Here is a 22,939-nt window from a genome sequence, read left to right as displayed (position 1 = left end):
TGGACCGCCTGAGTCCGTTTCCGGTGCCTTTTTTTTTCTTCTTCTTTTTTGGCACATTATGAAGACATCAGTGGAAGCCGGAAGAGATAAGCCAGTAAAACCCCCAGTAAACCCTGCGGTAAAGCCAGTATTTCGGTCTCGGGAAAACACGGATTCGGCTCCCTTGTGAGGAAGTTAAGAAACCGACCGCCTCGGAGCTCCGGTGTGGAGTCGGCGCCTGTCGTCTTGTCCGAGGTTCGCGGTCGGTGCAGACCAGTTTCTCCGTCCACAGACCGAGCGTCGCTTCGCGGTCGGCGTCACCGACTGCACAATTACACGTCTCCGCCGACTGTAACTTGTCATTCGCCGAACGACGTGACATCGCACGAGAAGCGCCGCCCACAGAGCGCTCCGGAAGGTGAGCCAGAGGCACCGCTCAGCTCTCCGGGTGCGACGAGCTGGAAGACGCTCCGACTCTCTGGGTTCGAAGTCTCCTCTGAACCCCCCGACGGACCTGCTCAACCTTCCTCCCGACGGTTTTCCGACGGGCGGGTTCTTGCAGGTGCAGCTCCTCCTCCGGGTCAGAGCGCTCCCCGCCGAGCTCCACGCTCCCCGCCGAAGGCGCGAGGAGAGAGACGGCACCGGCCCTCGCGACGCAGGATGTCCGCCCGCGAGAGGCCGGAAGGGGCGGCGCTGCGGTCGAGACCGGAAGCCGGTTCTGCGGGTCCTGCCCCAGGGCCTGAGGCACGGTCGGGTCGGAGGGAAAAGAGGAGGAGCGTTGGGGCTTGGGGACCCCCGCACGCGGCGAGTTAAAACGACGTGAGGTGAACCGTGTGTGAGCGAGCGCCGGACTCCCCTCACCAACCGGACGACGGGCCCTTCCGGCAAGAGCCCAGGCCCGAGGCTCCCCCAGCGTCCTCCGGAGCGCGGCACAGGCGACACAGGGACCGTCTGTCAGCGCAGTGGCGGGCGGGGGGCAGCGCGCTCCCACCGCAGCCTGGAGGAGGGGTCGCCTGGCAGCCGCGGGGAGAAGACACCGGACTGGCGGCGGCGTAGACGCGGACGCGCTGAAAGGGAGCAGCTCCAACCCAGGGAACTCGAATCCCTTCTGGAGGCATTTCGGCTGCAGGAGCCTCCACGTCCCTGGATTGTAGCTGTTAGCGGCGCTGCCTTCCGACGTTTTGCTAAATTACAAAGAGGCCGCTTCTGCAGAACTTGAACAGAACCCTTCCTTTCGGGGAAAATTACAGGCCGTACCTGAATTACAGGCTCTAACTTTTCAAATAACAAACTCAGGAAAAAATCGCTCCCATTTCACACCCCGCTGCACCCAGCCACTCCCTCCCCTCTGTCGGCTGCTTCCAGGGAGCCCGCCAGGGGAAGGCAGGCGAGTCCGAGAGAAAACCTGGGTACAGAAATGCAGAAAGGAAGAGACTAAGAAAAGTGAGTGCCCTGGGTGAGTCCCCCGGGCAAGGCCTGTTGCATGGACAAAGCGAGGCGACTCACTGGCCTCCTGGGCCCTCTAGCAGCCCAGATGGTGCCCACCACCGCCCCTCGGCCTTCGAATCACCATAATCCCTCACTGGCCCATTGCAAGAACCTCCGAACTACATCCCCTTTCTCCTCCAGTCTGCGAACATTCTCGATAGAGCAGGTCGTTCTCTTCACTGTGTAAGTCAGATCACAGGAACCCCCACTTTCAGTCACTCCCACGGCTGCCCACTGCCATCATTCTTGGGCTGCAAGCCCAGCTCTCCCTCTGTGATCCCCTGACCCCTGCGTGGCTCTCTGACGTCACCTGCCAGCTCCTGTCACTTGCTGTCCTCCAGCCACACTGTCCTTTACTGGTTCCTCAGACTTCCCAGGTTTGTTCATGCCTACTGGCCTCCATACGTGTTCACTTCCCTGCCTGATTTTACCTGGGAAGTAAAATGCTCCGGTGGTCTCTACTCTGATCTCCACATACTTAGCACTTTCCTTTCCTCCCTATCCCTGCTCAAATAAGCCTGGTTCATTTCCTTTATAGGACTTATCATTATTTATAATTGCATTATTTACCTAGTTGTTTGTTTACTTGTTATTGCCTTTCTTTCTCAAGAGAAAATAAGGTTGTGAGCAGAAGCAAGTGGTGTTTTTGAATCGCCATAATCCCTCACTGGCCCATTGCAAGAACCTCCAAACTACATCTCATTTCTCTTACAATCTGCGAACATTCTCGATAGAGCAGGTCGTTCTCTTCACTGCCAGATCCCCGGCACCTAGAACAGTGATGGGCGCACAGCAAGTACTCAACACAAATTTGCGGAGAGTACGAGAAAGTGAGCGAGAGAAAGAAAGAGTAGAGTGGGAGTTTGTTCTGCAATCATTACTAGACTTAAACCTAGGCCTCCAACATTGTTTCATCAGCAAATCCCAGAAGATGGGGCCTTGGAGGGCCCAGGGCTCATTGCCTGTTTGCCCACATGATGACAACTCAGTGCCTTATTTCCTACTCAGCTATCACTCTCTGTGTTTGTCCTCCTCCCTGGGAACTCTAGAGAAGAGGGATGAGTAGGATGACAGGCACCTGGACTGCAGTGGCCAGGGGTGGGTGTTGCAGAAGACCGCGCAGAGACTAAATTCATCTTGTTCTCAATTTTGCCCAGCACTGGTCCTACACCAAAGAGAGGCCCAGATACCCTCTTCCTCCTTACTGTTGAGCCACTAAGCCAATTCCTTCCAGAAGCAACACTCTGGCCGCCTCCATGATCACTATAGTCCGTCTGTCTCATACATACCAGCCTTTTGGAGGCTTCCAGGGAACCTAATTACCCCTTGTAACATTGCATCTGGAAAATGAATTTCCAGCGCCAAACAACCAAATCAGACTATCCAAATCTTGCGAATAAAATCTTATTCTTAACTTAAAAAACAAACAAACATAACTCACTCCCATAGAGGGAGGGAATTTAAGCAGAAATTTTGGGTCTTTTTTTCCCCCAATATTCTCATCGGTATTAGAACTGATGCAATTGAGAAGCTTTGTACTTTGGGGTAAATAAAGTAAGGAAGGTCCACATATACCTGATTTAATCTTCAACAGACTCGTCAAAAATACATTGCTGTTCTTCCTGTCTCATAAGACTATAGCTTAGAGGGCCTTGTGGCATGTTCAAGGTCAGAACCATGATCAAAATCAATTCTTCACCTTCAGAAAAGCTCTCTGGCTCACCTAGCTTCTTCTCTAACATTATCTTCCAACTCACTTTTTCATTCGAGTTCACTGAGCCCTGTAATTACCCTCCATTTTGCTGCTCACTGAACTATCCAGTGCCATCGAGGCATTTTCTTTGCAAAGGTATCATTTCTGGACGGGGTATTTGCATTTTTTCATTTGCAATCCCAATACACAGTCCAGGACTACATTTCCTGGAGTTCTGTGTCTCACTGAATAAATGCTGCAGAAAAGCCATTCAGCTCAACTTCTCCTTCCAGCCTTCTATCCACTGGAAGGTAAATGAGAGAATTATGGAATACGGAGTTCCAGAGGCATCGAGACAAGTGCTGGTTTCAACAAGACCGACTTTGAGGCTTCAGGCAAGTTGTTAAGCTCCTTGGAGTCTCAAAGCCCTATCTGTGAATTTGAGGGTGACAATACCTACCACTCAACATTACTGTGAGAATTTAACATAAGTACTATAAATCACCCAACACGTGACCTGGTCATGTTGGGTGTCAATAAATCTTCATTTCTCTCCTTTAGGAAAGATGGAGGAAATTTTAATTTCCTTCCCTTTCTCCCTTCTCCCTCTGAAAGTCCCAAAGGCACTAGATAAGTGGGGTCATTTCTGAGCAGCCAAGGGCCAAACACAAAGAAATACTGGGACTAATCTCTATTCCCTAGGCTAACCCGGAAACTGTCTTTGTTATTTGATTGATTCATCTTATATCCTTATGGGATAATAGAAAAAAAACCGCATTTTACAGTTACATTATCAAAGTCAATATCACATTTGGGTTTGTGTTTCTATGGAAGCATTGTGCTTACTACTCAGAAAACTGCATTTAAGCCCAGAAGCCCAGCTGTCTTTGGTAACTATTCCTCCAAAAGGAAAACTCATCAAGAAGGTGAATCAGATGGGATAACTTTCAGGACAATCACGAGCAAGGCCAGCATCTGCGAGTCTGAAATATGGGATGTTATGACACTTGGTGAATTACTTCTGATGTACTTAATTATGCAACAACAAGATTTGCAGGAGCATAACCACACAGTTCCCCTGGGTATGCTGCCAGTGCGCTCCACAAATGATTAAATATAAAATAAACAACAGCTAACTGTGAATTATGAAGTTGTAATTCCACCAAGGGGGTTCCAGTGATGTTATAAACCACGACAGCGAAGTTCATGTCACCAAAAGATCCCAGATGGGCTCTGAGCCTGTTACTCAGCAGTGGTCTCTGCTGCAGACACAGCTCCCGAGAAGACCTTCCCCTTGCTTTTTGGCCCTCTCATCTCTGCCAGGGCCCTCCATTCTTGTTCTCTTCCTCTGAGCTTCCTAAAGTCTGCTGATCCTTCTTTTATGTTTAATGAGTTAAATGGTCTGTCATTTAAGAGGCTATTTCTATCCTTGCCCCTCCCCCTGCACCCACCCTTTGGACAACAATCTATGAATTGCATGTACTTCATTAGGAAAAAAGCTTAATATTTAATAGAAAATCCATTTAGAACAAAAACCTTGGAGCATACCTTAAAAGAAGATATTTCAGATGTAACTTGAGTATATGCCAACCTAGTACCCCACTAATGGGATAAATTTGTCTTTAAACATGGCAAAGGTGGAAAAGTTATGCTGAAATTTCAAATAAAACCTCATAGCCAGTATCTGAAAAAGATAGTAAATGAAAACTTAATGGCCCACCCAAAAGCTACTGAATCAAAATACTTGGAGTGGAGTCCAGGAATCCGAGTTTTTACAGCCCCCCCCCAGGTGATTCTGATGTGTGCTAATGTTTGGGAGCCACTGGTCTATAACTAATGGGACCCAAGGTGAAGTCTGGACTTGGCTTCTACTTGGTAATTCAGGACCTTATCCACCCAAGAGTTTCTGCAAGTCCTTGGGGGTGTCCCCACATGACGATGAATAGCCCGTTCAGTCCTTCAGTCACCACGTGACATCCAGCCACCTTTTCCCTCTGTGGTATGAGTTAATGAAATTATGCCGAACTTATAAACTCATGCTTCAGAGTTTTGTTTAGAAAATGCCGAGATCCATCCTACTCATTGAACAGTTTTTGATAAAATTCCATGTGCTGGCAAAAAAAAAACCAACAAAAAACAAACAACTGGGCTTTTCCAACTGTGTATAAAATAAGCAAGCAGTCGTTAAGCATCTGCCTTTGTCTCAGGCCATGATCCCAGGGTCCTGGGATCGAGCCCCGCATCAGGCTTATTGCTTGGGGCAGGAAGCCTGTTCTCCCTCTCCCACTCTCCCTGCTTGTGTTCCCTCTCTCACTGTGTCTCTCTCTGTCAAATAAATAAATAAAATCTTTTTTTAAAAAAAGGTAAGCAAAATTGCACAAATAGAAAAACTGTGCTTTATCAACCATCAGACAGGAAGGAAAGACTTTGTTAAAAAACAGAGAGAGAGAGATACACAAAATACTGAAGCGTATTCTAAATGTGGCATACTTTTCATCTGAAAACATACTTAAAACTGAAGTTAAATTGCAAACAATAGTATCTGTGTGATAGATTGCCCTCTCTTTGGTACACGTTTTCTCTTCCAGAATAAGAGCTAAGGTAACAATCACCTAAAATTAGTCAGAGTTAGGATTTTTACAACTTTCAGTAATCGCCTTAAATGTCTTTTCCTTTTTTTCCCCCCTCAGGTGAAGCACTTAAAACATTGCCGGCAGAGAGCGAACGCGCCAAGCATTGCGCAGTCAGCATCTGCTTATTACGTCATTTACAATAGGAAAGCACAGCCATGCTCTGAAGTATAAAGCCGCCTTCAGTCTGCCCTTCTCTTCAAAACTTTATACACCTGCTGAAGAGAGAAAACCAATGCTTGTAAGGGGAGAGTTGAATGACAGCGGGCCACACAGGCCGGTGGACAGCAGGCAAAAAAACATCATTCTATGCCAATCGCTATGAAAGAATGTGGTCTATGTCTACATCTACAGACTTGATGGCATATGAAAATCATCTGGGGTAAAAATGCACGTTTTGGGGAGATTCTGATTTGCTGGGTATGGATGGGGTCCCAGAATCTGCATTTCAAGACATTTCAGTTCATTCTGATGAAGACAAACCAGGCATCACACTTGAAGATCTACAGGATTCGACCATAAGCTCGGTAGAGAAAATCCCATGACCTGTTACTTTTCTTTGTCTGTTGCCTCTAGATCGTTCGACATGAGCCGCACAGGAGACACAGAGGAGGAGGAAACAAAGTCAACAAGGACCAAAGGAAGGTTTTCCTGCACGGGGACAGGTGCCTGCTCTCTAAAGGAGAATGGCGATCCAGCTCCCCACACCCCAGTTAGAGACTGTAACCCCGTAAAGCAGAGCCAGCGTTTTAGCTAACGCACGCGTCCTCCTCCGTGTGTCAGAACTGGTGCTGCGACAGGTCAGTTCCTCGTCTCCAGCTCACCACCGAGTGAGCTCAGAGCTCTGCCTCTCTTTGCAGAAAGCTCAGGGCAACTGCCTCTCCGGCCCCACGCAGAGCCACGTGACGGGCTCATCCAGTCGCCTCACCCACGGTGACCCTTTTTCTCCACAGGTACCACAGCTGATGTGCACCTGTTACCAAAGGATGCCAAGGAGATTCAATTGTCAATTGCCTGGCAGCAAAACAGAGAGTCTCGGATGCTTTATGATACAGAAATGCGGTCTGTATGTCTTCTAGGTTGACGAGATTTCAAAGCAACACACAGGAGAGCAGGTCACGTATCCGACTGGGGAACAGAATGTTTATCTTCCTCTGCTGGTTAAGAAAGCCAGGTTGGGGGGCGCCTGGGCGGCTCAGTCGGTTAAGCGGCTGCCTTCGGCTCGGGTCGTGATCCCAGCGTCCTGGGATCGAGTCCCACATCGGCCTCCTTGCTCGGCGGGGAGCCTGCATCTCCCTCTGCCCCTGCCTGCCACTCTGCCTGCCTGTGCTCGCTCTGTCTCTCTGACAAATAAATAAAATCTTAAAAAAAATTTAAAAGAAAGTCAGGTTGGCACAAGAATAGCAACTGTGTGCGCCGTCACGGTGAACACGGCGAGCATTATTCGTGCCTAAAAAATTAACTAGACCCAACAGAAGTCTGAGGGAAGCGGTGAAAGCTGCTGTCAGACATGACACCACAGAGAAAACTTGGCATGGCTGGTCTCTGGGAGACACAGTGGCTGTGGGAGGGCTGGGGTAAGAAGTCTTGACCCCCGAGGTCTGAAGCCTGTGTCCTATACTCTCCGTTAAATTCAGGGTCAAGTTTGGAGGAAAGCATTTGTCTTCTTCAGTCCTGCACAGTCCGCAGTGATGGATGAAGCCAGTGGAAGCATGAAAGACTGGTGCCATCTCAGAGTTCAAGAAGATTCAGATGACCGGTTAACGCTAACGAGGAGAAGGGTGGCCTGAAGGAGGGGACCACGGGAGGGATCCTCTGAGCCAGACTCCCAGCTCTGCCAGGCACTCATGGTGTGACTTAGATGAGCGTCACTAGAAATCATAAGGCATCAGTTCCTGGCTGTAGATCAAAAACATCTGTCTACTTAGTCACTTGGTAAGTGACAGGCTTAAAAGCATGGCTTTTGGAGTATGGGAATATTCCTAGTTTTAATGACATTAACATGGCCTCCAACATTGACTGGGAAATCACACTGAATATACATCTGAGCCTGGAGTAAGTGACATTTGTCAGAGATGCTCTGGAGGTGGGAGCAGGACAGGAGCAGACATGTCCTCTCATGCCTTCAGTGGGACAGAGTAGGGTGCTCCACTCCTTGTCCACATTACCTCATTATTCCAAGCAACAAACCCATGTAATAGCTATTAACGTTCCAGGTTTTTAGGTAAGGAAATCAAGACCCAGACAGTTATCTAAAGTCAACCAGTAAGTAAATTGTAGAATCATAAGTTACCATGGAATTCTTTAAATACAAAGTAAAATGCTTCAAAATCCCTGATGCCTTAAATCTAAATGAAAGATTCTTGCTTTTTGACGGCTGGGGATATATTTATTGAAACACATTCTTACCTTTCAAATTTTTGCTTGATAACATAGTTTAGAAAAATCTCCATTGGATTCCTATGGTGTAATAATAAATCGGCCCTTTATTCCTCAAGTATTTTTGCAAACGCAGTACCCTTTTGGCTGCTGTGTTCCCTCGAGGAAGACAGGGTTAGCAGTTCCCTGCCCACTTATAGCAAAGACTAGGAGCCAAAGGAAATAAAAGAGATTGTGCAGCATGGTAGTATGTTGTGAAGTGCTGTGCTGGTCTCCCTACTCCTAATTCAGCATTGCTTCACTAGACTATAACGCATCCACAAGAATTTGGTTGACAGCAACGATGATGGGATAAAACAAAAAAATAAAACAGGATCAGGAAGGAAATACTTGAGTCACTTAACAGTAGGTCCCTAAAACTCTCCAAGCCAGTTTTCTTCTCTGTAAAATGAAAATAATTGCACTCCCCGCACCTGTTTCTTCGAACTGGTTTTATAAAACACAATAGTGTTGGTAAATATTCTTGGAGTTTGTGAAGCAGTTTCTTATTTTATGTCACTTCATTACTTATATTATTAATGTTATTAATTCTTTAAGACAAAGTAGGGCCTTAATTTATATAAGTAACCAGGGAAAAGAATTAAATCCTCCAGCAGTCTGAGTACATATAGTAAGTCAGTTAAAATGATTGACTTTAAGGCCTACCCAGATACAGCTGGAATTTCCTGGCTATTCAAAGTAGCTCTGATTCTCCAAACCAAAAAAATCCAAAACAGAGCAGAAAAAAAGATATCCTTACCACCCTGAGGAAGGAGAATGTTGGGGTGAAAGGGAATAAGAAAGGCATAAATTTAAATAGTGCTCCACATGTTCTGAGTAAAAATGATCACACCCAGAAAAATCTCTTCTTCCCTGAGGGAAACTAAGAACAGACTCTTAACAGTCAAGTGTGCAGTGATATTATGTTCCGTTTCTCTTGTCAGGAGGGATTCAGCCTTTGAAATATGTGTAGAAAAACTGCAGATTTCAGTTTCATGATTAATGAACTAAATTACATTTTATTTCTTAAATGTGTTGAGGATTCATCCTGTGGTCTTTCCTCAAACTTGAGCAGAGCTGCTGAAGAGCACATCTGGTTACTGGCAAAGAGCTCTCTGGGTGGTTCACGTTCTTTCTTCCCTCAGAAATAGGCAGTGCAGGGAACTGCAGAAACTTTTATTGGACAAGTGTGGTTTTTTAATTCTTGAAAATCATGATTCTCTCTCTGCTCACCCTTCCCCATGAGAGAAAGATTAATTTCTAAGATATATCTAATTCATAATTTAAAGATTTTGTTCTACACAATTTTATATCACTAAATAATACTTTCCCTAAAGAAAATATTTGCATTCATCAGGCAAATATTTTAACATCAACTTGCCTGGGAATGATTTTTGAATACACTTCATAATAACAATTTATATTTTCTCTGCAATTATCACTTTAAATAAGGGTTGTGGCAATGTAGACTTTCATATACGAATAAATGCATTGTATTTTTTTATTTTTAGAAGTGCTTCTCCTACCAAAATACTCTACTGTTTAGTGTCACTAGTCTACCTGATCATCATTCTACAAGTTATAAATAAATGTCATTTTCCTCTTCCTTTTTTACAAAAGCATTGTATAAGTTTTATGATATTAAAAAAGAAAAAAAACTTATAAAATGAAAAGTCAAGATCCAGAGATCTACGAAAACAGAAAAGGTACACTCCCTTAAGACATCTTTCTCCTCAATGGTTTTATGGAGCAGTTCCTTACTAAACCATGTCAAAACTAATTTTTTGAGCAGTAGCTCTCCAACTGTGGTCCTGGAATGTCCTTTAAGTATTATGCAGGCTTTTCCAATTTCAAAAGGAGACATGTGCTCATGTCTAGGGAAGGTTCCCAGCTAGAACAAGCAGAAAAGAAAAAGAAGCTGTTTACTCTGAAGGTCTTTACTGCTGGGAGCGGGCCCACCGGAAGCCGGAACTCTGTGAAATGGGTGTGACGTCACAGCTCCCACAATCCTTGCGGAGCTGTTGTTTGTTGTTTGTGTGTAATTTTCTGATGAGAGCAAGTGGGTTACATGTTTGTGTGTTTTCTTAATTTGTGGTGAAACTCAATCTTTGAAAATTCCTCTGTTAATTTAAGAAAAATCAGTAATGGAGAACGTTAATATAAAAACTGTATAAAAAATAAAAAGGAAATATTTTAACACCAAACTACAAACTGCATCTATTTCGGGGTGGTGAAATATGGGTGATTTTACTTTCCAATTTAAACTTTTTTAATGTAAAATAATACATTTTCTAAAATGAGCATGTGTTGCATTATGCTTATATTAAAAAAAAACTACTCACAGCCAGAAATTGCAAAAACAGCAGAACCACACTATTTAAAAAAGAAGAAGAAGGAGACCTACTTAATTTGCTTACTGCAGCTTTCCTATATATAGTGGGACTATGCCTCTCCCCTACGGTCCCCTCAAAACCTCTCATCTTAAGAAAATCCTCAAGGTATATTAACAACCATATCATACTTAGAAAATAATTAAGCAATACTTGTAAAAAGCACTTAAAGATTATTTCTACAGTAAAGCATCGAGGGAAGGTGTTTGCTTGGTCTAAAATGAAGCAGTCAAGAAACGTGTCACAAGGAGCAGAAACTTGAGAGGTGGCATGGGTGGGTTTGCAAAAGAAGAGGTACAGAGCAAGGACATCTCCTAGGAGAAGTCAGAGCAGCAGAAAGGGGACTAGAGGACATGGGCAAATGTTCTAGCCTAACTTGCATACTAGGGAAAACTAAAGGAACAGTTCTGGTCTCTGTGTGAATGGGCAGGTTGCTGGGACATGAATGGAAATATAGACTATGAAAGGTAATGGGGAAAAAAAAAAACCCAAACAGGACAAATTTGGTCCTGATGTATAATAAAATAAAATGAAAACAGAGAGGGAGGTAAATCATGAGAGACTTTTAACTATAGGGAACAAGTGAGGGTTGCCGGAGAGAAGGTGGGTGGGGAGGAGGAGGGGGTAACTGGCTGACGGGCATTAAGGAGGGCACTTGATGAAATGAGCACTGGGGTGTTGTATGCAACTGATAATTCATTAAATTCCACCTCTGAAACTAATAATATAGTATATGATAATTAAATTTAAATTTAAAAATTTAAAAAAATAAAAAGCAATTGTGAGTGCTAAAGGAGAGGGCCATGATTTTTTAAAAATGTGTTTGTAAAAGAATGTACTCACATGCCCTTTTTTCCTTCAGCAAATTTTCCTTGAGGATCTATTATATTCATCCTGTATGCCACCTACAGATGGGAGGACAAGCAAGGACTCAGGGAGACCCCGTTAGTTAGGAGGCTGGTGGAGTTATGCAAGGAAGATATAGATTTTTAAGAGGAGATGGATTCAGGTGATTTTAGAAGGTAAACTTGTTGAGATTTGGACATGGACTGGACAGAGGCGGAAAGGAAGGAGTCAGGATGAGTCTGAAATTTCTGAGCAAAACAGGAAAAGCTGTAAGAGGATCCGATTGGGCAAAGGGAGCTCGTTGGTGCCACGCTTTGTTGTTTTGGAGTCTGAAGCACTTCTGCCAAGTTCACATGGAAATGTTGAATTGGTGGCGGCACATGGACCTGCAGTCCCAAGGGGGGGCGTGCGGCAGTAACCTGGGGGTCTTCAGTATGCAGGTGAGTATCGTTGAAAAGGTGAGCCTGCAGGAGAGCTCCCAGGCAAATGGTATAAAGTCAGAAGGGGAGCCGAGGGGCCCAGTGCTTAGGCTGGATTCGAAAGGGGATCCCCTGGACATGGGGAGGTGATTCTCCCACTGACGCATTCACTGAGCAGAGGCAACAGGTTAGCAGCTGCCCCGGTGGTAGAGGACTGCTGCGATCCAGACCAGGATTTAGGGAGGTAGGTCTGGTGGACAATGGAGAGAGAGAGCCACAGTGTACCTAATCCCTGAGTGTCACCTCCCACTCTGGATGAATGGCTACATCAGTACTCAGGTGTCAAGGGTTAGACTCAATACCTATTTCCATCGAAACTTTCAACTTAAAAAGAAGTAGTAACCAGCTCCCTAAACCTCTGCTTCCAAGAAGTCTCTAAGTGGGCTATTATAAAATGAATTATCAGGAAAAATACGTGAAAATACTTGGTTTCATTGAGCTCAACAGCTCTCTCCTTTTCTGAGGATTTTAGAAAACACCATTTAGGAGGCTTCCATGGTCTCTAGGCACCAGTTTTCATGGCAGCACACACCTCTGGGACAACCAGTCGGGCCACAGGGAGCGCAAAGAAGACAAGGATGGTTGACAAAGGCAGGAAGCTGGACCCCAATTCCCCCACCACCCACCAGGCCTGGGCCGTATCTTCCAAGTCTGTTGCACACTAGCATGAATCTGTGTGCATAAATACAATGGAAACCTGGGCAAACGGGGTTGTCTAGATACATCCGAAGTGCTGGCTAGGACTTTCACATTGCCCCATAGTCAAGCTGATTCAACTTAGCACATCCTGACTCAAATTTTGATTGAGTTGGGCTCCTTGGCCCTTAAGTTGTATATCTGAATCTTCTTGGAGAAGCTCTGGCCTCCCCATATACATTTAGAGTACTGGGAGAGCGCCCATCTGTTTTTATGCTTATTTGTAACTACACCACCTTCCAGCACTGTGAGGTCCTCTAAAATATAATGACATGACTGATGATGAGAAATTAAGTGAATGGGGTGAATGTTCCTCCTCTCAGACGAACGTCTGTGGGAATGCAATTTCCCTTGCAGTCCTGGCCTGGCCCTTCTGTTGCTCGTGAACACCCCAGCTCAGATTATCGGGAAGGTCCGCATGACCCACCATCTCTGCTAAGAAGACAGTGCTCCTTCTGCCCCTTGGTTGCTCCCATGGTTGCCTTGACTTGGTGACCTCCAGATTCAGGGCGTGGTAGGAGAGAGGTAGAAAATCCCAAGATTTACGGAAGGGGGTTAAGAATTTTCCTCCTATGTCCTGTGAGTCACCTGAAACTCTTGCCCCAAAAGGGAGGATGGGTGGAAGCCAGGAGTTCGATCTGGGGACACACACACAAGACCTGGGGTAAGTACTGCCCTTCCTTTGAGGGAAAGAGGGTTCCTCCAACCGCAGGGCCCGCCAGTGTCGCCCCCCCCCCACCCCGGGAAGAGGCGGTGTCCCCGCAGGGCCCCTCACCCGCCGGCGCCCGCTCTGCGGTCCGCTCCCCCTTCTTCAAGCGCCGGGTCCCCTGCACACGAGGCTCGCCCACCTGCGCGGAGACGGACCCTGCCCTTCCCAGGCGCCGTCGCTGGCACCCGCGGACCCGGCGTCGCCAGTCCCACCGGGGAGCCCTGGCATCGCCCCTCGCGGTCGGGCTCACCCGCAGTCGGAGCACCGCAGGCCGGGGCCGACCAGCTGTCGCCGGGCTCCTGCCGAGACGCGCGCGGCGCATGCGCGTACGTCGCCCCGCAGGGTCCTCGGGGCTCCCGCGCGCCCCGTGGTTGGCTGCTCGCGTAGGGGCCCTGCAGGGCGCCGGGCCCCAGGCTCTCTGCGGGCTCGGTCGCGGCTGCCCGGCCCGGGGGAGGGGGCGCCCCCTCTCGGCAGGAGGAGGCAGAGCGGGGGCGCGTGGGGCCGGCTCGCCGCGCTCACCCTGCGGGCGCTGCGCTCCACGCGCTCCTCGGACGCGGGAAGACGCGGGGAGACGCGGGCCGCAGCGGGGAGGGAGCCGGCACCTGTGTCCCAGCCGGGATGCGGGATGCGGGATGCGGGGCACCGGCGTCTGCGCTGCCGTCCAGGCCAACGTCTACTCCTCACTGCAGTTCGGGATTAACTCTCCGTCCTCCCCCCGCCTCCACCCCGCAACGGCGAGGATCCGCCAGAGCCTTCCGTCGGGCCGAGCGCGGTCAGCCCGGCCGGACGTTTCGGCGCAGTCGCCCCTCGCGCGCCCGCGAGGGCCACTTCCAGCCGCGCGCAGACAGCTCCACGCACACAAGATAGGAACCAGCGGGCCGGCCCTTGTTCTTTCTAATAACTCGAATCTTGGGGATCCACCTTAGTACGCATTTTTCAAATCCATTCCTCACTTGAAGCCGAGTCTGGGGAAATCGACAGCAGCAGAAATCAGCCTCGGGAAAATCCGTTCTCGGGGATTCGAGCGCTCTCGTCCCGCGGCGCGGCAGAAGGGCTGGGCCATCCCTTACGCGAGGACGAATCCTGGTCCTGACTTCGTTCCTGTATCTGGGAGCTTTACAGGAGCAGCAGAATCCGTGAGATTCTGATTGTCCATGGACTCTCCTGAGAAGTCACTCTTGTGTGCGATGGATTTGTTCTGACAAGTTTTATTTTCTTTTACAAAATTTCCTCCACCAACCACTGTTTGTGCCTTTGTTCCCCCACCTTGCCCTGAAGTGACTATCACCCCTATACTCGGCTTCCCAATATTTTTTCAAGAAACGTGGTTCCAGGACAAGTGCAATGTAGTGATTTTAAGTGGAAACCTAAAATCAATAGTTCACAGTTTTCTGTACAACTACTTCTGTAAGTCTGCCTCACTAAGTTAGACAAATGACCACGCCAAGAATCTTCTCATATTCGGACCACGGTAGAGACATATTACTCAAAAACTTCTACAGGTGGAAAACAACCCGCTAACCCCCAAACAACACTGACTGTCTCTCCTCAGATGTCTGGGCAATGTATCTCCGTATTTATTGATTTAATAAGAAAGGGCATTCAGAGAAAAGGAGATTGTGGCAGTTTGTCGAAATTGTTTTTCTATTTTAGTTAATTTTTTATTGAGTATTGTTAGTCTGCTCATCAAGCGATTTGAATGTACAAGAATCCAAATTCTTGTGGATAAATATTAATGCTGTTGACATAGACACCCTCTTTGTATCCTTGAAAAGGGAGTTAAAGGACACCAAGCCTGGGGCTGGTAGTACTGGGCCCTGCATCAAATTAAAACAGAATTGGAAGCCGAGACTATTCAGATTACAATGGCGTGGACTCACAGGTAGTCCTGTAAATGTTTGCACACCCAGTGGACACAGGAAGTTAGCCCCTTACCCGAGTATTTCCTGTAAATGTCTAATCTCTTGCTCAGAGGAATACTGCAAGAATTCCTCTTGAATGACCTTACGAATTGGTTTGAATAGAGGATGCTGAACACCCAAGTTTTACTCTTTCTTTGGGGTAGAGTTCTTCACCAAGAAACTCTTCCACCCCCTGCAAAGAAGAAGAAGAAGAAGAAGAAGAAGAAGAAGAAGAAGAAGAAGCAGCAGCAGCAGCAGCAGCAGCAGAAACAGCAGCAGGAAAAAGCAAGCCTCATCTCCTTCTCAATAAAGAATGCTCCCTGATTTAAAAAAAAAAAAAAAAGTAGTTCCTATGGCTTCTTCTAACTCCATCTCTCAAAGAATAAAAAATAGATTTTCTCAGAACCATTGAAAGCTGGCACCACCAGGACTAGGGGACACACAGGGATGGCCGTGCACACGTGGGCACACACAGATTTGCAACACCCCAGTCCCCAAGTCCCCTGGGCCCCCCTCCTGTGAAGGAGCTGAGTTCTCCTGGAGCTAGTGGCCTGCTTTGGGGGCGGTGGGCCCTGCTGAAGGAGGGAGCAGGTAAGTAGGGTATTACAGGAGCGGGATTGTAAAAGAGACACATCTTTTAAAAATAAAAATCAAATGGACCTTTAGCTGAAAATCTACAGATACCATTTAAAAGTGGGAAAGGATCTCTGGTGGGGGGAGCGCCTTTTAAAACTCGGATCAGGGGGATCGGAGCCAGTCGGATAGGAAGGTACCTTTGGTTCTGAAGTTGCTGTGATTTTTTTCCGCAGGGGAGGGGTGTGCATGACATCTCGTTGGGTTGAAGATGATTTATTCACTCCTGCGGTAAAATCTAAAATGATGCCCCTGGGAGGAGGAAGGCTCTGCGTGGCTCCCTGTGATCCACGCCTGCCCGCCTGACGCCCCTATGTTCAGACCTAAGCATGTGGGGGAACCGTTAAAGCCGCTTTGCCAAAATGCAGGGCTTCGTGACACCTGAGGAGCGGCAGAGGCGCTCCGGAGTCTTGGAAAGGCTCTGTGGGAGAAATGAACAGGGGAGGCAGGGGCTCACTGTTCTAGAGTTGGGCGATCTGGAGCCCTAGAGAGTACTAGCTGCCTGGGGCCTCTGACTATACAGGCCCAGATCCCACTCCAGGCAGCCCTTCTACCCAATGTGGGTGGGAGTCGCCAGACGGTCCATTTTTTCCAAAATATTAAGAGGAGGCCATCCAGTGCCCTGCTCCTGCCTGTGATATAAACAAGATTTACCTCTTCTTCTCTGAACTTGATATGCGACCGTGGGGACTCAGTGACCTACCTCCATCCTGGATTTCATTGCCTCCTGTAAAGAGAAAAAACTTCCAGGCTACCCTTAAAATGATATAGTCCGTGGGCTCCCCTTTGAATCAAGATAACTGAGGCCCAAATTCAGAGCGCCAGCACCGGTTCCGAGGCCCCGGGTGGTACCGCAGAAATTACCGGCGCCCTGGGTGTTAGAAATGCTGAAACTCCAGGGAAACTGATAATCTGTTGTGTATTCCGACTAGAGAGCCCCCTAGAGATGTTCCCGCTCCCTGGGTTTACCTCTGGGGACGGGGTGGGGGAGAGCTGGTGGAGCTGCCCCCGGGAGTGTGGTGGGAGGACTGTGGGCCGTGGATTCCTTTGCGCCGCGTTTACACCTCTCCCTTTGTGACAAATCGATTTCCCGCGCCGCCGTTCTGCATTCGCATCCCGCCAGAGGCCCGGGGCCCAGCTGTGCCCCGGTGCACACTTAGCACTGGTTTGGGAGTGTGTGCGTGTGTGCACGCGTGTCTAATTGACTTTCCGTCTACCTTTTTATGACTACATGTGTTTCCAACAAAAGGTCTTATTAGGACAATCTGGTTTCACTAATTTAGAGGTTGGGAACGTGGAAAGCAGGAGCTTTTTTTTTTTTTTTTTTAAAGAGTTTGCAGAAGTTCAGATTAAGAAATGACAGCGGATGCACCGTCCTCTTAGGAGTAGGTCTGCCTATTTTTAATGACCTCTTCCTCTTTCCTCTCTCAGGCTTCCCCTGTTCTACCCCCCTTCACACCCCATACTCCCCCATTAGCCACAGGATTCCTAACAGTTAAAGAACCATTTCTTTTAAACACTTAAGGCATCTGAACCCAGAAGTCTGAGACATTTACTAGGCTGGGAAAATCAGTAAAAGGGAAAAGGGATCGCTCTACAGAGAGGAAAGTGGAATGAGCATGAACCCAGGGGGAAAGAGAATTGTGGTAAGCAGTGAGGGAGAGCAGACAGAAGCTCTCATCTGGATCATGCTAAGATCATGCCAGGTGGTAACTGGAAACTTTGCAGCGTGAGTGTAGATGGAATATATTTCATTAATCTCGGCTGAAAAGAAAATTTAAGAAGAACGTTTCCATAGAGTTGGAAGAGTAAACCATGTCTTTTATGTGTTTCCCATGTTTTCCAAAGGAGATTATGGTTTCCCCCTCTGGGGTAGACCCCAGCAGGCCACAAGGGGCACCTGACTCTCGGTGTGGCTCTCTGTCCCCTTCCGGTTCAGAGCCCCACGTTAGTCCCGAAGACTGAAAACTCCTCTCCTCTCTGACTCACAGTCTGAGCCTCACTGTCCACTGCAGATTGGAAGCCTAGCAGGGCCCACCCGTCCTCACTCAAGTAGCTCACGACAGACCCCTAGGCGACACCTGATGGGGGGGCCCAAGGGCTAAGGACAAGGCTCCTCCTGGACACCATGTGCCCCACTCACCAGACCTTCCTATCCTCATCTCAGAGATGAGTGAGGATGTTGAGGAAACATCGCTTCTTTAAAGCAACAACCCTTTGTTAGAAGAGGCCCCCTGCCATCGCAAGAAAGCAAGGCCTATCGGGTTTCCCAAGTGTCGGTCAGTCACTTTGTCTCCACCACCTGGGTCTGCATTTCTGCTACCTCCTTCTGAACTGTCGACCATCCTTCCTTAACTATTCTTTTCCTGGCTGGTATCCTAACCTCAATTTCCTTTGCCGGCCCACTCCCCACTAGGCCTCCTTACTCCTTGAAACTCGGAGGGCTTAAGTCTGCATCAGGCAGGTACCCGGAGGTTTCATCCCCTTCCCTTGGAACACATGGTCCCCAACTTCGCCCGCTGCCCTTTTCGTGTCCTCGCGCATACCGGCGGACGCCACGTGCATGGCGCGACCTTAGCCACGCCAGGCCTGGGTCTCACCGGAGTCAACCGTGGGCTGCCTCCCCGCCACCGGCCGCCACCTCCGCCTCAGCTTCCAGGGTGCCCCCCAGCCGGCCTCCAAGCCCAGTCTCCTTCCGTCCGCACTAGAAGGCCACCGTGAACCCGAGCTCCCTTCTCCGTGGCATCTCCTCAGAGCCAAAGGGCAGGAACGGTCGGCATCCCGCGCGCATCAGGGCCGGCGCCCGCCGCCGGGCTCGCTGTGGCCCCCGTGAGCCTGAGTTTCGTACCCCCCGCTTGTTTTAGGGGTAAAGCAACAATGGCTGGTCACTCCCGCCCCACCCTGGTCTTTTACGCAGTCCTTTCTTCACGACCCTGTTTTCTGTTGTAGGTCCGGCCTCCAGTTCTCCCAACAGTGTTAAGTGTCGTGATTAATAAATAACCATGGCGAAACCAGACCCGCAGAAATCAGTGAAGCTGGGCGATAGGCACTTGGGGATTCGGAACACTATTCTCCCCCTGCTTTGCACATTTAAATTTTCCCTAGTAAAAGCGTTTAAAAACAATCACATTATTTCGCGGTGCATTTTCCCGGAGTTCAAAGTGTCTAGGCAAACAATTAACTCATGCTGTGGACGGCGCGTGCTGCACGAACCACCCTCCTCTCCCCAACCCCCTCTCTGCACCAAAATCTCCAACAAGGAAGCTTCTGCGTCTGTGCTCAGCCATTATGCGGTACTTGGGAACACCAGGTCTACATTCCTTGGAGCAGCCGCCTTTCTCTAGTGACAGGCCGGGCCAGGCCAGATTACCCTGTCCAAATTCCCCATCGCCCTCTGCCTCTGGGAATACCTACGGGGGATTGACTCCAGTTCGATTTTGGCTTTAAAAACAAAACAAAACAAAACAAAACCTGAAGGGATTGTAGGCCTGGACCTGGGAAAGTGGGCAAGGGGCAGGCGGCCTGGGGAGAGAGGGGATCTCCTTGCCTCTCATTTCATTGAGGCTTGCTGCTGGGCTCCCACAGCTTTGCTAGGGCCTTGCTTCCAGCTGTTTCTGGGTCCTGTTTCCTTCCCCTACTATTTCCTGAGAGTCTGATATTGGCAAAAAAAAAAAATTTTTTTTTGAATGAAGGCATGCCTAGGGGATCTCCTGTTTTCACAGGTTCCAAATTTGAAGACAAAATAACGGTCTACAAATAATGAAATGGAAAAGAATTTGCCTCATTTAAAAAACTTCCAGCCAAGTGCAGACTCCTGCAATCTCGAGGAGGAAATATCAAGCCCCATGACACCTGGGCTGATTCAGGTGACAGGTCCGTTACAGACTCCAGAATGTACGGATACACTGGCCGCCACCTTTTAAGGCGCGGTTAACAACGCCAGTCGAGATTTCCGCGGGGACACGGTATCAGTCCGGAAGGATGGGAAAGGGAGACTGCGTGGACTTTTCTGGGAGGACTTAGGGCCAATAGGGAGAGCTCGTGGAATGTGACACCAGGCTGGGCACTGGAGCCCGCGCTTTCCCTCGCATCTCTCCTGTGCGGGACCGAGCGGGGCAAGAGCCCGGGTTTCACCCCAAAGGACGCCCCCTTTGCTTTGCCCGAGTTTTCCCGGGGCACGGGCCTTTGATTCTGCCGGGGGTCTCAAACCCATGTGCAGGTGGAGCGCGGCGACAGCAGAGGACGGAGAGCGGATCCGGGGCTGGGGCTGGGCGCTCCCGCGAGGCCCCTCCCGCACGCCCCCGCCATCGGGGCCCCGAGCGCGCTGTGCCGCAGGAGCCGCGCGGGTCTCGGCGCTGTGCGCGGTGCCCTCCGCCTCTCCGCCCCGCCTGCCCCCAAACCCACACTCGCGACCTGGGAGAAGCCCTCCCGACCCAACTCGGCATCTTTAATCCGCTGCCTTCACAAACAGAGCAGGCTCCCCGACTTTCCACCCCTCTTTTCCGGCCAGTCCGGCTGCCCCGCATGCAGGAGGACCTGGCCGCGGTGCTCGCCCGGGGCTGAGGGGCAGCCCAGTCGGCTTCGGCGAGCGTCCTCAGCTGACAGAGTCCCTAAGCCCGACCTCAGGGCCTCGGGGCCTCCCTGTAGCGCCCGCCCCGGCTGCACCCTCGGCAGATCCCCCTTTTCACCATCCTTTCCTCCCTGTCTGTGCCTGGCTCTTCCTCTGGCCACTGACACCACCTCTCCTCGCCCCCGACTTTCTCTCCCTGGTCCGGGAGGGTTCCAGGCGCCCAGCCGGGACCCGGTCCCCCGGTCCCGGACACACACTCCCGCGGGCATGCGTCCCTCACTCACTGTCCTGCTGTGGGGTGTCGCTGCCGCTGGTGAGTCCCGGCGACTCCAGTAGGCTTCGGCCGGCCTCGCCCACGCTCTCGTCCGCCTGCGCCGCCACCATGTCCCCGGCTTCCTCCAGGTCTAGCAGGTGACTGACGGAGAAGTTCTTTTTCGCCTGCAGGGTGTCGAGGTTGCCGGGGCTGTCCAAGCGGCCGCCCAGCGCCGGTTGCCGCTCCAGAACGTGCCCGTAGCTGGAGGTCATGGTCTCCCCCTCCGATCCCACCCACCCCCCTCTTCCCGCTCGAATCAACACCAAACGCTGTGGGCGCGAGGGGGGAGAGGAGCCGAGTGGGGAAGAGAGAGGGGGGAGTGGAGAGAGAGCGAGAGCGAGAGCGGGAGAGAGAGAGAGAGAGAGAGAGAGAGAAGAGAGAGAAGGAGGCTAAGGACAAAAAAAAAAAAAAAAAGGAAAGAGGGCGGGGGACCCCCTTCTGCAGAGCGAGCGTTCTGCACCAACAACCTTCGACAGCCTCGGTTGCTTTCCTGAGGCCAAGTCCGGCGCGGTCCAAGGAGATAATCCACACCAAAAAATAAAATTAAAAAGTCACCCTATGTTCAAGTCAGGAGGAAAAAAAAAATTCCTTCCAGCTCTCCAAAAGCGTCCACACGCACACACTAAAAATAATAATAAGGGGGAGAAAGGAAAGGGGAGGCCAGCAGGGCGGGGGAGTTAGGCAAACAGAAGAAGAGAGAAGAAGGGGTGGGAGAGAAGAATCAAAGTGGGTTTTTTTTCAAGGTTAAAAAAGTTATTCCCAGGCAAGAGTTCAAGCACCAACAGAAGAAGGCTTGTTCCAGCTTTAAAACATCTTCAAGAAAACGTGTTCCCCCTCTCTGCACTCCTGTGGATTCTCAGGAGTGACTAAAGTTTCAGGAGGAGAGGGTGATGTCTTGCAGATGTATTGGAGAGCAGGATTCTCACTTTACTTTTCGTAAGAAGAAAAAAAAAGGGCTTCAAGAGTCCGAAGGAGGGTGGTGGTGGGTTTCCCCCCTTTCCCTTCTCGCTCGCTCTCCCCCTCTTCTCGCTGAGCTCCTTTTTCCTTCTCAGTTGGATCAAGAAGCTCTCTGGCACTTCAAAAGGCACAAACTGGCATGCAGAGGAGGCTTTGTAGGGAATACAAGAAAATTGGAGACCCCTGGGAGGGCAGATCTCGACTTAATAGGAGCCTGTAATTACGTGGCAAAGCCTTTGTGCGGTGCCTGACGTTTTACAGACCCCCTTTCTCCATCACAATCTCCTTCTTCCTCCTTTCCTTCGGACCAAAAAACAGTCTGATTAAGAAAACCCCCTTTGCCAACATCTGAGCCAGAGAGAAAGAGAGAGGGAGGGAGCTAGAGAGGGAGGAGGGAGCGAAAAGGGAGGGAAGAGAAAGCGAGAGAGCCCCTTTGGATTTTTAAAGTAAAGGTCTAATTATCATTCCCCTGCAATAGTATCACGGGGAGAAAAGACAAACTGAAACCCACAGTCACTTCAAACGGGCTGATTATTTTGCTTGGGCATTAACTCCTCCAGATTTGTTTAAGATCCTGTTGGAAAAACTCATTTGCATGTTTTGATAACAGCTGCGGGGAAACTTGTTGGAAAAAATCCACAACTATCTCAATCAAATTTTCTTCTCTCTCTGCCCTTTTTTTCTTTAGCGTTTCCTGTAGTTCTAACAGTTTTGGGGGGTGGGGGAGTGTCTAAGAGAGAACGAAGGAGAGAGCAAGCAAATTAAGGCTGCGTTTGGCTCCGTAGAGACAGCCTATTAAATAATGTAATAAAATAACAGCAGCGATAATAACGGGAGGCTCTCCCACGCTTCTTCCGCGAACCAAAGGCAGGTTAGAGGAGATCTGGAAGGTGCCGAATCGATTCGAGTCTCTCGCGCGGCTCGGCGTCCCGGGGCCAGGGCAGGAGGAAATTTACATATTTATTTAGCTGGAGGCAAGAACTCTAGGAGTGCAGCGTAATTGCTCCCTCCTCCGCCCGCCCTGGCCAATTTCGTAGCCTCTTCCGTGCGGCCAAGGTCGCCTCCCCAGGCGGCAACGCTGCTCCGGGAGGGTCGCGTTGCCCAGATGCGCAGGAGTCAGGGGCATTCCTGGAGCGAGTGGCCGGGCGAGGGTCCTGTGCACAGGGTCCTACCCGGGTGCCGGGGCGGGCGGGGGAGGGGCCGTAGGGGAAGGACAGGAGGGAGAGAGGAACTCCCA

At 49.5% G+C, this 22,939-nt stretch overlaps 1 protein-coding gene across 5 annotated transcripts in view; it reads right to left on the bottom strand.

Moving 5' to 3' along the window:
- PRRX1 (paired related homeobox 1) overlaps positions 1 to 22,030 on the bottom strand; it is a 78,946-nt gene extending 56,916 nt beyond the window's left edge. For 2 of the 5 annotated variants that reach the window (XM_047704380.1, XM_047704381.1), the window contains exon 1: positions 20,717 to 22,022. In XM_047704380.1, coding sequence (XP_047560336.1) covers positions 20,717 to 20,957 — 241 coding nt within the window. In that variant the 5' untranslated portion in view covers positions 20,958 to 22,022. Of the gene's footprint in view, positions 1 to 20,716 lie in introns of all 5 variants that reach the window. The other 3 variants (XM_047704377.1, XM_047704378.1, XM_047704376.1) reach the window with 3 other exon arrangements.
- Positions 22,031 to 22,939: the final 909 nt, after the last annotated feature.

Source organism: Lutra lutra, chromosome 15 (assembly GCF_902655055.1).
Source record: "Lutra lutra chromosome 15, mLutLut1.2, whole genome shotgun sequence".
In the NCBI taxonomy this organism is placed as follows: Eukaryota; Metazoa; Chordata; class Mammalia; order Carnivora; family Mustelidae; genus Lutra; species Lutra lutra.
The sequence above is the reverse complement of the archived record's forward strand: the minus strand, read 5'-3'. Positions and strand labels throughout refer to the sequence as shown.